The sequence below is a fragment of the Etheostoma cragini genome, chromosome 18, assembly GCF_013103735.1.
Source record: "Etheostoma cragini isolate CJK2018 chromosome 18, CSU_Ecrag_1.0, whole genome shotgun sequence".
Lineage (NCBI taxonomy): Eukaryota > Metazoa > Chordata > Actinopteri > Perciformes > Percidae > Etheostoma > Etheostoma cragini.
In genome coordinates this window covers 9048312-9062519 of record NC_048424.1, presented here as the reverse complement: position 1 = coordinate 9062519, position 14208 = coordinate 9048312, and the positions used below count along the sequence as shown (strand labels likewise).

General features: G+C 38.8%; 1 protein-coding gene across 6 annotated transcripts in view; it reads right to left on the bottom strand.

Moving 5' to 3' along the window:
* Nucleotides 1-14208, bottom strand: part of syne1a (spectrin repeat containing, nuclear envelope 1a) — a 122483-nt gene that overhangs the window by 106609 nt on the left and 1666 nt on the right. For all 6 annotated transcript variants that reach the window (XR_004660426.1, XR_004660427.1, XM_034900288.1 and 3 more), the window contains exons 2-11: nt 12926-12987; nt 7980-8075; nt 7231-7314; nt 5283-5303; nt 4896-4988; nt 3431-3612; nt 3131-3327; nt 2405-2517; nt 1805-1843; nt 383-490 (exon numbers count right to left, since the gene is read on the bottom strand). Coding sequence is in view for 4 of the 6 variants with exons in the window: in XM_034900288.1 (XP_034756179.1) it covers nt 383-490; nt 1805-1843; nt 2405-2517; nt 3131-3327; nt 3431-3612; nt 4896-4988; nt 5283-5303; nt 7231-7314; nt 7980-8075; nt 12926-12987 (995 nt within the window). In the remaining 2 variants the exon portion in view is untranslated. The remainder of the gene's footprint in view (nt 1-382; nt 491-1804; nt 1844-2404; nt 2518-3130; nt 3328-3430; nt 3613-4895; nt 4989-5282; nt 5304-7230; nt 7315-7979; nt 8076-12925; nt 12988-14208) is intronic.

The window sequence follows — 14208 nt, the reverse complement described above, 5'->3', positions numbered from 1 at the left end:
ACAGACATGGGCTCTTTTTCATGGGTCACACCTTCTTACCATTGGTATCCAATCAGAACCTCATTAAAATTGGTGACCTACTGTCTCTGAATGCAGAATCCTCTTTTTGGCTTTACATTCCCAGACTCTCTGAATAATGTGAAAATAAAATGGGGGTATCCCACATGCTGCTGAATATGGAAAGGATCCCGAGGCTTGTTGGAATAAGCCATATTGACTGAGAATATGACGGCTGCCGTCTGATCCCCACAGTGTAATACCACTGATTAGGCTAATAATAGGAGCGCCTGTGCCCAGTGTGCCCAGTTTAAACCGCCCCCCCCCATTCACAAACACACAAACACACACACACACACACACACACACACACACACACACTAACCTGGTACTGTTGAGTGAGACTGCCCTCAGTCTCCTGGGCCTGTATTGCGTCTCTCTCCAGCTGGTTGAGCCACATTTTGAGCTCCCTTAGGCTCTTTCGTTGCTCTCTCTAGGAGGCCAGGATGAGTGAGAGGTGGTGGGGTGAACGATGGGTGGAAATATGGTTGTGGAAATTGGAAAGCGCAACGGGGAAATGACAAACAAATTAAAAAAGAGAGGACAGAAGAGTGTAAGTGAGAGGGTAAAACAGAAAGATGGAGAGAAAAGGTGATTAACCAAATACATGTGTGAGGGATTGATGAAAGGAAGAGGGTGAAAAAGAGGCATGTACTGTTAAACATGTCTTCTCCTAATCCTCTGTGTCTCCCTGTAGGACAAAACGTAAAAAAAACCACAGCTGCCAAAAACACTCAATTTAAACAGGATATTTTGTCTGAGACCCCCTACTAACATTTCATTGGATTTTGAGTAACCATGACGATAAAACTATGCTGCTCAAAAGCTTGTGAGATTGTCTATTCAGTTTGAGAGCTCTTCATTCTCAGTCTATTCAGTTTAATCACTTCACATTAGCTCATGTATGGATATTAAACTTTATTCTTTATGACAGCGTTAAAATAAATAAAAGCTAATTCCAAATGGAAGCAGACTTTTATCTGTTACATTGTACTCAACTTCTGCAAATCATTTCACAACCAGTGTTTCAGTCGTTTTTTTAATTCTTTTGAAAACGACACTTTTGTTGTTTTCTGTAAAAAAAACAAGGACCAATTGGCCTTCAGTTCATGAAAGAGAATATTCAAAACAAACATTAGCATGTAAGCAAGAAATATCAACAAAGAACCAAACAGGTGGGAAACACAACAACATCCAAAAGCATAGTCAGTGTAGTAAGACAACAAAACACTGTGCAACACTAAAAGCAAGTGGTTAGCGTGGCTTTAAAGCACACCAATGTTCCTGCCACTGTTAACCTTAAAAACAGGCAACCTCTATTCACAAGCTTTCCATCAAATACGCTGTATCAATGCACACTGCCAATGCCAGAGGCTTTCATTGTCATGCTAATGGAACCAGAAGCCGTAGCGGGAGGTAACGTTAATAAATGGTAATATCACGTCTTATTATACTGGACTTCTCTTTTGTTATCATGGCTCAGAAACCCTGCGGCAGAAATATGACATCAGGTACAATAAAGAGCCAACCCACATAAGCTTTATTTTGACATGATAAAACAAGCTTTAATCTCACCCATACACTGTACATTAGGCAGTGATACTGTAATCCAATAGTACAGTCTGAAAAATAAGCATTAATCATATTTATATGGAAACTATGAATGTGCATGGGTGCTAATTGCATTGAGCTGCGAAAAATGATGGAAAACCTGCCCCTGGGACCTTTAAGTTACTCTATAACCTACCTCCAACATTTCCTCTATATCCCGAGGAGCAAGACATTGCTGTAAGACAGAGGCCAGCACAACAACCACAGGAAAGCAGTCAACACACAAAAACACCAGAGAGACAAAGACAAGGAGAGAAATGTGCAACAAGAAAAGACATAAAATAGGCAACATACTGCCAGACCTAAGTCACATTAGAAGTGAAATTACTTTAGTAATTTACTAATTCATAAAATTAGTTTGATTTACCTACTTTGTATAGCAGATTGGTGGTGGTTACTGCATTGGAATATTTTAGAAAAAATTAAGTAATCATAAATTATGGTGATTAACTTCCTGTAATTGCTCTGACTTGTACTGAATGTGGCCATGAAAAAAGCCTCACTCACCTTGCCATTGAATAGATTAAAACAAGCATTAATGTTTAAACAGTGTTTAGAAGGACCCGGCTGTGCACACAACACTAACTAAACATGCCATCTATGTACAGTATATGCCATGGCTGAAATTTGACACACTAACTGTGACATCTAGAGAGAAAGAAAAAACACACAGGATGCAGAATAAGAGAAGACAAATAATGACGTATCCAGACTGAAATAAATTTGAGCTGGTTACCTCTTCTTCTGGCTGTCCGTCTGAGTCGCTCTGCTTTCGTTCAGGATAATGCTTCAGGAACTGTGCTACGTATGTCATAATGGATTTCTCATCTGGCTTGTCTACGTCCACATCTAAGGAGAGAACCACATTAATGTAATTAACTAAGTTATATCAAGTTGAGGTAAGCTGATAATTCTTCCACAGTATCTCAATAGAAACGAATGTTTGACTCACGTCTATTCAGAAACTGACAACCACCTTAAATGAAAACAACCTCCAGCACTTCAGATTAGTGTCCAAGTTTTGTTTGGAGGTTCCACCCTACTGAATCTCATGGCCTAATGGAACTTGATTAAATTGATGTCAAGCTTGATTTGTTGTTCATTCTGAAGGGCAGGCGTGAAGGGGCACAGCTGGTGTTTGGAAGTGACACTGAGGTGCACATCAGATACTGTGATAGATGCCCACTATTGTATTTCAGTATTCTTGAGCAAAAACTGTTCTATATGATAAAAAACTACAGATTTAAATTATATTTAAGACGAGTAATTTTGTATTAATTGAGTGAGTAACACCATGCCAAATTGTTTTCTATTAAAGATAATGTAGCCAAGAGAAAATGTAATACAGAGGCAAATGACAGTAGAATTCATTTGATCCCATGCGGTTGATGTGGTTAATTGCTCTGTTAAGTTTTTATCAATATAATGTCAGAGTCACAAAAAAATACAAAATTGAATTTACCCTCTGGGTCAAGAAGTTGTGGAACGCCCAGCTCTGTCTCAGCTAACAAGAAGGCTTCCTGCAGATTTTCTATGTTGGGCCTCCCCCATACACGCTCCATGTCAACAAGATTGGGCTGAAAGGCATGAATAACTGCAAAGAATGCTAACCCTGTGCGCCAACTGGGGCCAAAGTCCTTTACCTCGATGCCCAGACGTCTACAAAGAACAGAGCAAAAGCAGAAGGAAAACAAGTTCACTGTTAATGTTGTGGGGCATTTTGCATTTGGTTTTGAAGAGCAGTACAATTTGTACTCCATACTTGGTGGCTGTCTGCTGGACCCATCTTAGTAGTGCCTTTCTGGCTCCCCCCGGCATAGGTGGGAGGGGTTTTCTTTTGACAGGTGGGCTGGTGGTTTCAGTGCTGCTGGTGGAGCTGTCCAGTGAAGAAGTGCTGCTGGACAAGGCCTGAAGTGCTGGTAGGCTACAGGTTAGCTCCTCAATCTGAAAAGAGCAGAATTGTAATAGTTCTTTAGGAGTGTCTTTGTGTTTGGTTTTTGCAACTGATGCAACTGACACCCCTCAGTGATACACAGCTCTTGAATACATAGATATTTCATCATTATGTGTTTGCTTAAAAGACCGATTTCCCACTGCTCATGATTAAGCTTTATTTATCAAAGTGTTGTTCCAATGGGTAGCTTAACACTGGAATATTTGAGAGTTGAAATCTTGTTGCAACTTAAAAATCAATTTGAGGAAATCTGACTTTACTTATTTAGAATTTACATTTTCTGCACTCTCTGAATGTCCTATTTTTTATTTAGTTTTTTGTTACCCATATAATGTTGAATAAATAATATCTTATGTAACTATGATTGTACAGAATAGCAATTTAGTTGAAAAAATATAACAGATATACCAACAAAGAACCTTTAATGTACGGAAAAAAAATTTAAAAATGTGTATGACTTGGGAGAACAATTGCAAAATATATTAGCTGGTCAAGTGGATGATTTATTGCTATGCACACATAATCTACTTCTCAGTTTCTCCTCTCTACTGCCAGCAAACTGAGGCTGCTTACAACTCAGAAAATCCATAAAGATCAATGTGAAACAAAATACATCAAAACGTCAGTAAGTGAATGATAAGTACATTTTCCACTGTTGTACATGTCCTTTATTTAATATTCTTATGCTTGAATAGCAGATATCTCTATGTGCTGTTGTTGCCAAGAGCCTGATCAAGTTCTTGTTGATCTGTTCATGTCAGAAATGCCTGAGGTAGCAACTGCTTGTTGTCAGCGGAGATGCTTCTGAAGATTTTTTTTTCCCATTTTAAATTTCTCAAATATAATTTGGTTAAATTTTTAATTTGGTTAAATTTTTGCCATAAGAAAAATAAAAATATTAAGCATCCTGCTTTCCTATGAAATACTGTCAGTTTACAACATGCAACTGATTGAGGCTTTTGCATATTTCTTATTGAATTGAATGGTTTAATGGTTTGAGGGTGTGCTATTAATAATTAGGACCATATTGACAGCCATGTTGTTACCAATTTGCAGTCCTGTAGTGAGCTATTGGCAGTGATTTGATGACATGATTGACTTGGACATTCACAACACTAAAACCTATTTAGCACTAACTTTCTGTGTGTTTTGTCTCTCTGTGTTTTGCTTTGTATCTTTCATTTTAAAAATGTAGTATCCTGAAATATGTACAGTACATTGCATTTGCTAATGATTAATGCAGTTTAGGTAAATTAACTAAAGGCAATGTTACCTGGAAATAGAGAATGATGGTCCACATCAACCCCAATACAATTGATGGCCGTCCATCAACAATGTCTGTGGAGTTGATGTTCACAAGCTTGATCTGTGTCAAAACACATTATTCAGTTTTTTAATATTTTACAACAAGACCTAATTATTCCAGATTGCAATAAATTACAGTTTATCCGCTTACTTCTTCATAATCTCATACATATGGATTAAATTCAGACAATTTCCCTCAATCTGGTTACCCTGATCTCGTACATGTGTTTACACAAAATGAACAATATGTAGTATGAGCATAATCCTCTGCACTACTGGAAGCAGATACTGTCATGCTGACCCTAACTATTGCATGTCCTGAACAAACCAGTGCAGTAACGTAATGAATACTGACCGGAGATCCTCTGTAGGCAGACTGTAAGCCAGATAAGAAATGAGGAAGAGAGAGAAAGAGAGCAAGAGACCATTTAGATATGTTTGATTATGGGGCGGGGGGGATACCGTAGCATCACTGAGGTGAGAGAACTTGAGTGGTTGGCTGAGAGAATAGATCTATCACCACACAGGGAACAGGGATTATATCCAGCAGAGATGGACAGAGAGAGAGTGATACAGGGAGAGAGAGACAGGCAAGAAAAGGGAGAAAGAGAGGGCTGCCACTACTGATATGATGAAATATTCTATATGTTCACACAGAGGGTAATATTACTGTGATGCTGCAGCACAACAGGCCATCATATGGTAATACAAGCCACTCTGTATATGTGAAAAAGCATGGAGGAAGAGATAGGGGGCAGGCTAGGTCAGGGTGGGGTAAGGGTGGGATAGTGGCTGATAAGAATGCATGCACTACACGGTTTCATATTAGAAAACACAGCGGGTGATTCTGACAACTCAACGCAGCGGTGTGAAGCTGGAATGATTTATGGAAGTGTTTTGACCACAGACACCAGCATAAAAAACACATGCAACCACCATACAGTAGTAGTTGCATTGGAACCAACAGTGTATAGGTAAACAGTTTAGCTGACCTTATTCACAAACATTTTTGATAATCAATTGTTTAAGTCATTTATAAAGCTAAAATGTAAACCGTTTGCTGGTTTGAGCTTCTCAAAAGTGCAGATTTGCTGCTTTTCTTCTAAGTTTTATATCATTATAAAGTTAACATCTTTGGGTTTGGGGGCATTAGTCAGAAAACGCAAGTGATTTAAAGGTTCTAGGAAATAGTGATGTGATTTTTTCACTATGTTCATAGATTTTAGGGTTTAATGGATTCATTTAAAAAACAAAACAAATCCACAGATCCATCGACAAAGTATAGAATTGCTAGTTGCTTACCTAGTGGAAATTACAGCTACGGATTTGAAACTCCAAGCTAAATACATATACTGTATTACAGGTATTATTAACAGTTTACCGATATAATTGATGAAACGGTAAACATAGAAACAATGGCACTGCAGAATCAACAACGTTTTCTATGATACAGACACAAGAAAGGAACATGCATCATACACTAAAGCAACACGTAAATATGGTCTAGAAATACATCCGATTTACACACAAAGTATAATTACATTTAGGTTTCTACACACATTGACTTGTCATAGATGCAGCATAGTGCCCACTGATGTCTCATCTCCAGACTGCAGATTACGGGTGTAGGATTTACGGTTTTAACCCTGTCACACTTGAGGAAGACAAATCAATGTCCCTGCAGACACCAGCTCATACTTATGGCTTTATTTATGTATATCCAAGAACGAGCTGATTGAAGCTTTGAGAATGCTTTACTAATCTCACGGAGGGGCAGTTGAAGCAGTTAGATTTTACATCAATTTCAGCATTTTTGGATGTAATTCTGCCAATGAATCTGCGAAAAGGAAGGAAAACTGGATTACTAATATCGTAAAGTGCAAGTGATGTGGAATGACCAGCAAGTATGATGGATCAGTTTTATTGATATAATTGGTAAAGCCAAAGTTCAGTAATACATAATAAGAAACATACTTTTTCTGATCATTTATAGGGAAGCCAATCAGATAAATTCAATGCCATGTTCAGCAGAATATGATAAAGTCTGTGTTTGAATTTTTTTTCTCCATTTATTTACCCAACAAAATCTTTGCAGCCATGTTAAGACAGAGCATATTGGTTTTGGGATAAATGAGGGATGTGGGAAGTTGGAGAGAGTAAGAGGAAGTGATGAAGGGAATACAGGTCACACAAGGTCAGGATTCAATGTTTGCACCCACAAGGCAGCAGCTGAGCAGGGAAAGCAGCAGGTGGGGCAAAATAGAGAAGAAGAAAAACATAAAAAGAAGGCCCTGAACTCTTACCTTCCTACCCTCAAGGAAGTTGAGAGCTGTACCGATGTTGGTGACCCAGTGGATCCTCTTTAGCTTCTTGCCTGGCTCACATGGCTAGAAGGAAAAAGGATAACAATACAGATTGAAAAAAGAAATAGAGAAACCAAGAGAGAAATAAATATAAACAGTTCAATTGAAAAGAAGAAAAGGTATACAGCACAAGTGTGGGAATGACGGCAGAGGAGCCCACACTGATTTTCTCATTCATTCTTTTTAACTGTATTTATGTTTGCTAATAAATTGAGAAAGTCCAAGAGGTCCAATCAGAGCTGTGTTTGACTATAAGAAGCCAGATCAATAGGACATAGACAGCTTAGACCTAAGGCAATATTGGCCAAGTAAAATCCTCAAGCTGTGGGAATGTCTTTGTCTGTGTTTGTGAACTATGATCTGTCCTTGTTAATCTGGGCTTTTCTGTTCAATTCGAACATCCTAATACAAGCCAATCAATGACCATTTACATGTAATTGGGGCTCAGTTCACATGCACCGCATTACGCTCTTTTGAAATTTGTCAATTGCAATGACCTTTATTAAGTAAAGAATAAACAACAAAAAATAAACAACAATTGAAAAATGACTGAATCTCTCTGTTATTTGACCAGCCTGATCCTTGTTATATCAATTTAAGTTACAATTTAATCCAGAAAGATCAGAGGACCTGAAGTGTTTCAAGTCTGTGTCCAAATCACATGCTGTAGAAATGACCATGAGACTCACCAGTTTTTGTCCTGAGAGGATTTCCAGCAGGGCCAGCAGCATCACACCATCCTTGATGTCCTCAAAGAGGTCTGTCACCACCAGAGGCGGAACACACTACAGAGAGAACATGTGTACCCAAGAGTCTTTATTGTAAAAATGATTTTGATTTCTGTTAAAACAAGCAAACATAGAAATTATGTATTGCCTGCTGGAATGCAAAGATTTGGCTTTTGACATTGAAAACAGAATGAGAATTAAATAATTCAAAACTTCCCAATTTATCTAGGAACACATTTTTTGGTGTGCAAGAGACATTTCTAAATAAGAAGGTGTCCTGACACTTTATTTTTGACAGGGCAGCTAAAGATATAAAAGAGGAGGGAGAGGGGAAAATCCGAGTCGAACCCGGGCCCGCTGCACTGAGGAGTAAACCTCAATATATGGACGCCCGCTCTACCAACTGAGCTTTCTGGCCACCCATAAATTCACTGTTTAAATAAATGTTGCATGCTATAAACTCATACAATGGTTGCTTTGTTTTCTTGGAATGCAAAAACCTGGGATTTAAGCCTTAACTCTTGCAATGTACATGGAACTATGAGGCAAGAAGGGGGTTTTCTCAACATTATCCTACTCTTAGTGGCGCAGCCACATAAATAAACCAAAATACAATAAACATTTTACACTGTAAGACTTTAACTTCAACTTGTGAAACGTGGAAGAAGAAAATCCTCATGAAAAAATGTACTTGTATGTACATGTAAACCCCAAAGAGTTTGGCTGTGCCAAGTATTACTGACAGCTACAGTCAGCCATAAGCAGAGGCTCAGCAGGCACTGAATGGGGTCTTCAAATCCTAAAATATGCTGATGATTTCAAACTCTATCCTCTTCATTGACTTTCTCCCTGACCTTACCCAGACTTCTAGACTTGGGGAAATCCACATATCTCTGTTTTTCGCCGGCACCACATCAAGGATTTCTCTTAAAGTACAGTCACATGCTGGGGCTGAGAGAGGTTTAGAGGGGGGGAAAGCACTCAGACGAGCGAGCCATTCACAGGGAGATTAGCGGCAAAGAGAGTGAAGGAAAAAAGAGAAACGACAGAAGCAGAGATGTGAGGACAAGTGTGTCTATGTTAGCATGTGCAAGTGGAGTGTGTGTGTGGTGAGAGAGAGAAAAATATACAACCCCCAACATCGTGGATACGCGAGAGTGGTATAATTGAGTAGAAAGAGTGGCAGCAAGATAGAACGCAAAAAGAGAAGTGACAACAATTCCCGTCTTTAAAAATTAATTAACAAATAGAGTAGCTCTTCTCGCTAATTCCCCTTCTAATGTCATTATGTTGGCTGGGGATATTAGAAAATTCAGACAGCACTTGTGCCCCTATCATAAACTGACAGAAGAAACACTTACAAAGACCTCTTCAAAGGGCTAGATTATACCATGAGCTAATTGAAGTTAACTTTACCTATTTGTTCATTATAATCCCAAAGCTAATGAGGAAGTTTCTGACCAATTACAAAATGAAAAAGTAATATCCATTTCTTCTGCTCAGCCACATGAGCTAAAAAAATACATCAAGGTCTTAATTAGCTAATTACATATGAGTGTCTGGTCCATAATTGATTATGAGAAGAGGAGTTTCAGGATGTGGGTCTGTCTGTGCTCTCATGTTATTCCCCTGGTACACTTGACTCAGTGGATTCCAAAAGATCAACAGCATAAAAGAGAGAGGGAGGAGTAAAAACAAAGAGAAGACTGAGGGTTTTTTAAATTGCACTGCATGCAGTTTGAAAGAACAATTGACACCAGATACCTATTGTCCAAATCTTTTAAAGGTGAAGTTATTTGCAAGCTTCTGAAAGGGCCTTTTATGTGCTTAAAACCAACAAAATGAATAACTTTTAGAATCACAGAAAGTTACATTATACATTGGCGAATTCCCGCATAAACTTATGGCACAGGATGAATAAAAGTCATCCCATGTAAATGCAAATTGGAAATGCAAAAAAAGGATAACTGGATTGTAATTGTCAATAAAATACACATACCATGCACCATGATGTGGTTTGAATTAAATGTGCATGGAGTATGTCATCCACTCAACCCGCCTCTTCCCCCACTAAAGAAAGAAGGGGGAGCAGGGATGAGGAGTGGGACGCTTTGCTTTACTGCTGCTGTAATCTCTAAAAACACTTGATTACTGCACTAAAACTGTTTGCCTGGAAAATGCCTGATGACGTTGGGACCCCAGCCGCTCACACCGGCCACTTGGTAATTAAGCTTTAACCTCCTCAGAAAGGATTTGTTTAAATGGAAAATTGGAACCGTTCACTGAATTCTCCCCCCTTGTCACTCATTTGCAGTGCAGGCTGCATCTGTGCAACAAGCCTGATACTTACATGAGAATCCAAATTCAAACAATATCCTCTTATATCATATGTAATAGTGAGGTCTTAACAACGTCACCCTGTATTTAAATGAGAGAAACAACCAGTAAAATGTACTGCCCGGCTGCTCTCTTACAGTTTATACATTTGGTCTATAACTGGTGACTTAATCTGGTGAACTACTCTGAGTAATAAGAGTCATTAATCTTCCGTATAAATTACCAGCTTCAGTAAGTCTTCTCTTAGAAACTCTTTGTCACAATCATAGGACTTCTTTTGTTATACCTGTGGAGTGGAAAAGTAAGGGGGAGGGGAGCGATAGTAAAAGGAAGCCCTCATGCCACGTCTCAACTCACCTAACGATTAATCACATACCTTTAGGCGCTGAATTAAAGACCTGTGATAACTGGAGTGGCCTAATCATCTGCACAGCCAAGGGCAAGATCTATCCTTCTGAGACCAAAGCTAAACCAACTGTTAAAGCTTTTTCCATCTAAATCCTTCTGACTGTCTCTCTCACATATTTTCAGTTTCTATAAATGGTTCTTATAGATAGTATTTATAGATGTGAAACAAGCCCATAAGATGCCATTTTATTTTTACTAGTTTACACAATGACCTCTTTAAGAAATTAACCTTCATATTACGTGTGCTCTGCACCTGCTGAATTGGCCTACTCATCACAACACTCTTGAACATTTACCAAGCTGCCATGACGACCAAGGCATTTTTGAAGACAGATATAGCCCATCAGTGTCCCTATGGCAACATCAGGCATCAGGTGAAAGGGTAAGCAGTTTCATGATGGTAGAGGAGGAGGAGAGAATCTAATTTGATCAACAAGGCAGGGACAGAAGCGTGGGGGAACAAATACTGTTATCTCCTCTGACGGACCTGTGTGATAGTATCACTAATCCATTGATTAGCTGAATTGACTAATTAAAGTGAATTTAAATGGAATTCAAATGAAATTTCCCACATCTTTGTCTTTGTTTATTGTATTTTTTCTACAGAATCTGGCTTTAGTTTTAGAACTATTGGTCCATCAGAGAGAAACTATGTTATTGTATTGTAAGTTAAGTTAAAAGAATAGTTGTTTTGCTTTCTTGCTGAGAGATAGATGAAAAGATTATGAGGTTTTGTGCGGGACTATTTCTCAGTTTGGAGCAGCTGCCAAGCAGCCATAGGAGACTTCAGGAAGTCACTGCTTGCATTTTGCACACAACCTCTGGAAAAACAGCAAATTGTCATTTTTATACTTCAGTTCTCCAGATGTAATGTGTTAATTAGTAAGCATTAGAGAGCTTTTCTCCCCTATTTTCAGTCTTAATTATTAACGTAGCTATCTGTTAAGCTAGATCCATCTACATATTTCCGTGCTGATGTGAGAGAGCGGTAATAATCTTTTCATTTCACTCTTGGCAAGACAGTGAATTGGTTTTCCTAAAATGTTGAACTATTCTTATACAGTTTCTAATCCAGACGTTTTGAGAATTCCCTTACCTTGTCTCCCTCTGAATCCTCACTGTCTTTCTCTTATCACTCAAACATTTTTGGTGACCATGAAATAGCAATAGAACTGTGGCTCTACTCTATTGCGTCAAAATGTGCTTATCTAAACAGTATTAAAAATTCAAGGCATTTAAGTATTGGGCTGTATGCAATTTTCTGCTGGCACGGTCCTGAAACATGATATTTAATATTACGTCAAGGTTTATTCCCTCCAGAGTGCTTTTCAAATGAATTTTCTGCTCCACGTCACCGCAGTTCAAGGCCTCCACAGCTGTCGTAATCAAATAGGAAACCTTGAAAGGAGCGTTGCAGATTAAAATAACACTTAATTGTGTTGCGCTGTGCCATATTTGCCTTGTCCACCCATTCCTGACATACTATTCAAGCAGTAATGGGTTAAATTGAGGAGCCTAATGCAGTATAATACAATAATTACATGCATATGATGGACCCTCAGCATGCAGCTGCATCACGTTTAATTGTTTAGTACAAGTGACAGATATACTGGTGTCCAAGCTCATTAAGGAAGCAAAGGAAGGGCAGTCTTTAACTAAAAACTTTTATCCTGAACAATCTAAATTGGCCCATTTTGAGATAGAGAGCTTACAGGTTACTGAAACTTAATTTATTGACAGTAGCTTGCAGGAAAAAAGATATACAGTGTATTAAATGATGTAATGTAAAAGTGATAATTAGAGAGAGTAAATCCTTGCTACAAGCTATATGAGATTGGAGGAATAAAAAGGAATTTGAAAGGCATGAAAGTAAGAATGCCTGTGTGTGTGTGTGTGTGTGTGTGTGTGTTTGTGTGTGTGCCATCGTGCGTGCGTAGGAGGTCTTAGCTGGCACAGTCTGTCCCATTTGGTGTCTTTTTTGGAAATTGAGCAAATATCACAGAGAGCACAAAGGATGGACTTTAGAAAAGCAAAGGGATTGGAAAAGGAAAACCATGGAGATGGGTAAGTTTTCAATCCAGACTCACCACCACCAATGTGTGTGTGTGTAAAAGGACACACAATGCTGGCAGCAGCAGTGGGAATCAACCAGACTCTCTTACCTTTGCCAAGTGGGAATTGATCCATTTTGTGAACGTCCTTTTCTGCACAGCCTCTTGCTCATCTGTAAATCAGAACCCAGAACATCACTATCAATCACATGCAATCATAAACAAAGAGAGAATTAAAACACAATCTTCTCATTGTCCATTGTTTTGAGAGTTGGTTGGGGTTTGCAGAGCTGTTTGGCAACTCAAAATAACTTTGATATTATTACTGTCGGTCTAATGTGTCTGAATGCAGTCACACTACATAATACCTTACACTGATGTGGTAAGAGAAGGCATTTGACATTTAAGGATGACATTTTCACTAGCTGGACTCCTATTAGTGTGGACAGAAAAAAATCCTGCTCTCAAAAATGCCCTTTAGATGATAGAAGGGCATTGGTTCTTCTTATATGATGACATGTACCTCTGCCATGATCTAAATATATGAGGGTTTTATTAATTTTTAGAATGCAAGCTGTTGCTACAATACTCAAACACACATAGAGCCAAGATTACACAAAATGTTCTGATTTACCTAAATATAAGAAAGGGCATTGTTTGTGATGGCTACAGCAATAAAGCCCATTTAGCAAAAGCACAATCAATAGCATAGATGTCTGCTGACGATGTCCCCTAAAAGCCACTTAACTTAAATGAGGACAAGACATAAATCAAGCCTTGTCTCTCACGTGGGAACAAGCAAACATATGGTATACACACTTGGGCTCACACACACACACACACACACACACACACACACACACACACACACACACACACACACACACACACACACACACACACACACAAACATAGCATAAAGATAGCTTTAAAAATTGTATATGTTCTACAGGCTTTTGAGAACCAACTACATTACTGCTGTAATCTTTCCTTCGTGATTCCCTTTTGACAGCATAATTCATTATTGCTTGCAGCGGGACTTCTGCAATGCTTACATCTGTAATCGACCAATTTATGTGCAGCTGTTGCGTGACTCCCTTTACAAATGTACACAAACCAGATGTATAGTCTGCCTGGGACTCAAAGGATCTAATCATGTACAGTGACTGGCACGTGTGACAATGTTAGTTTTTCTGTCCCGTCTACGCCACAGAACAATATCCTTGAGATAAGCTTGTTATCAGTGAGAGAGGACGTCTGACACAGTGCTTTCTTCTACCTAATGAAATATGCTGACGGTTTGATTACACTCAAGTCAGTTAGTGTGTCACTATGTACGGTGGGCAGACGTGAACAGTAAGGGGTGTGTGTGCATCAGAAAGGTGGGAGGGGGG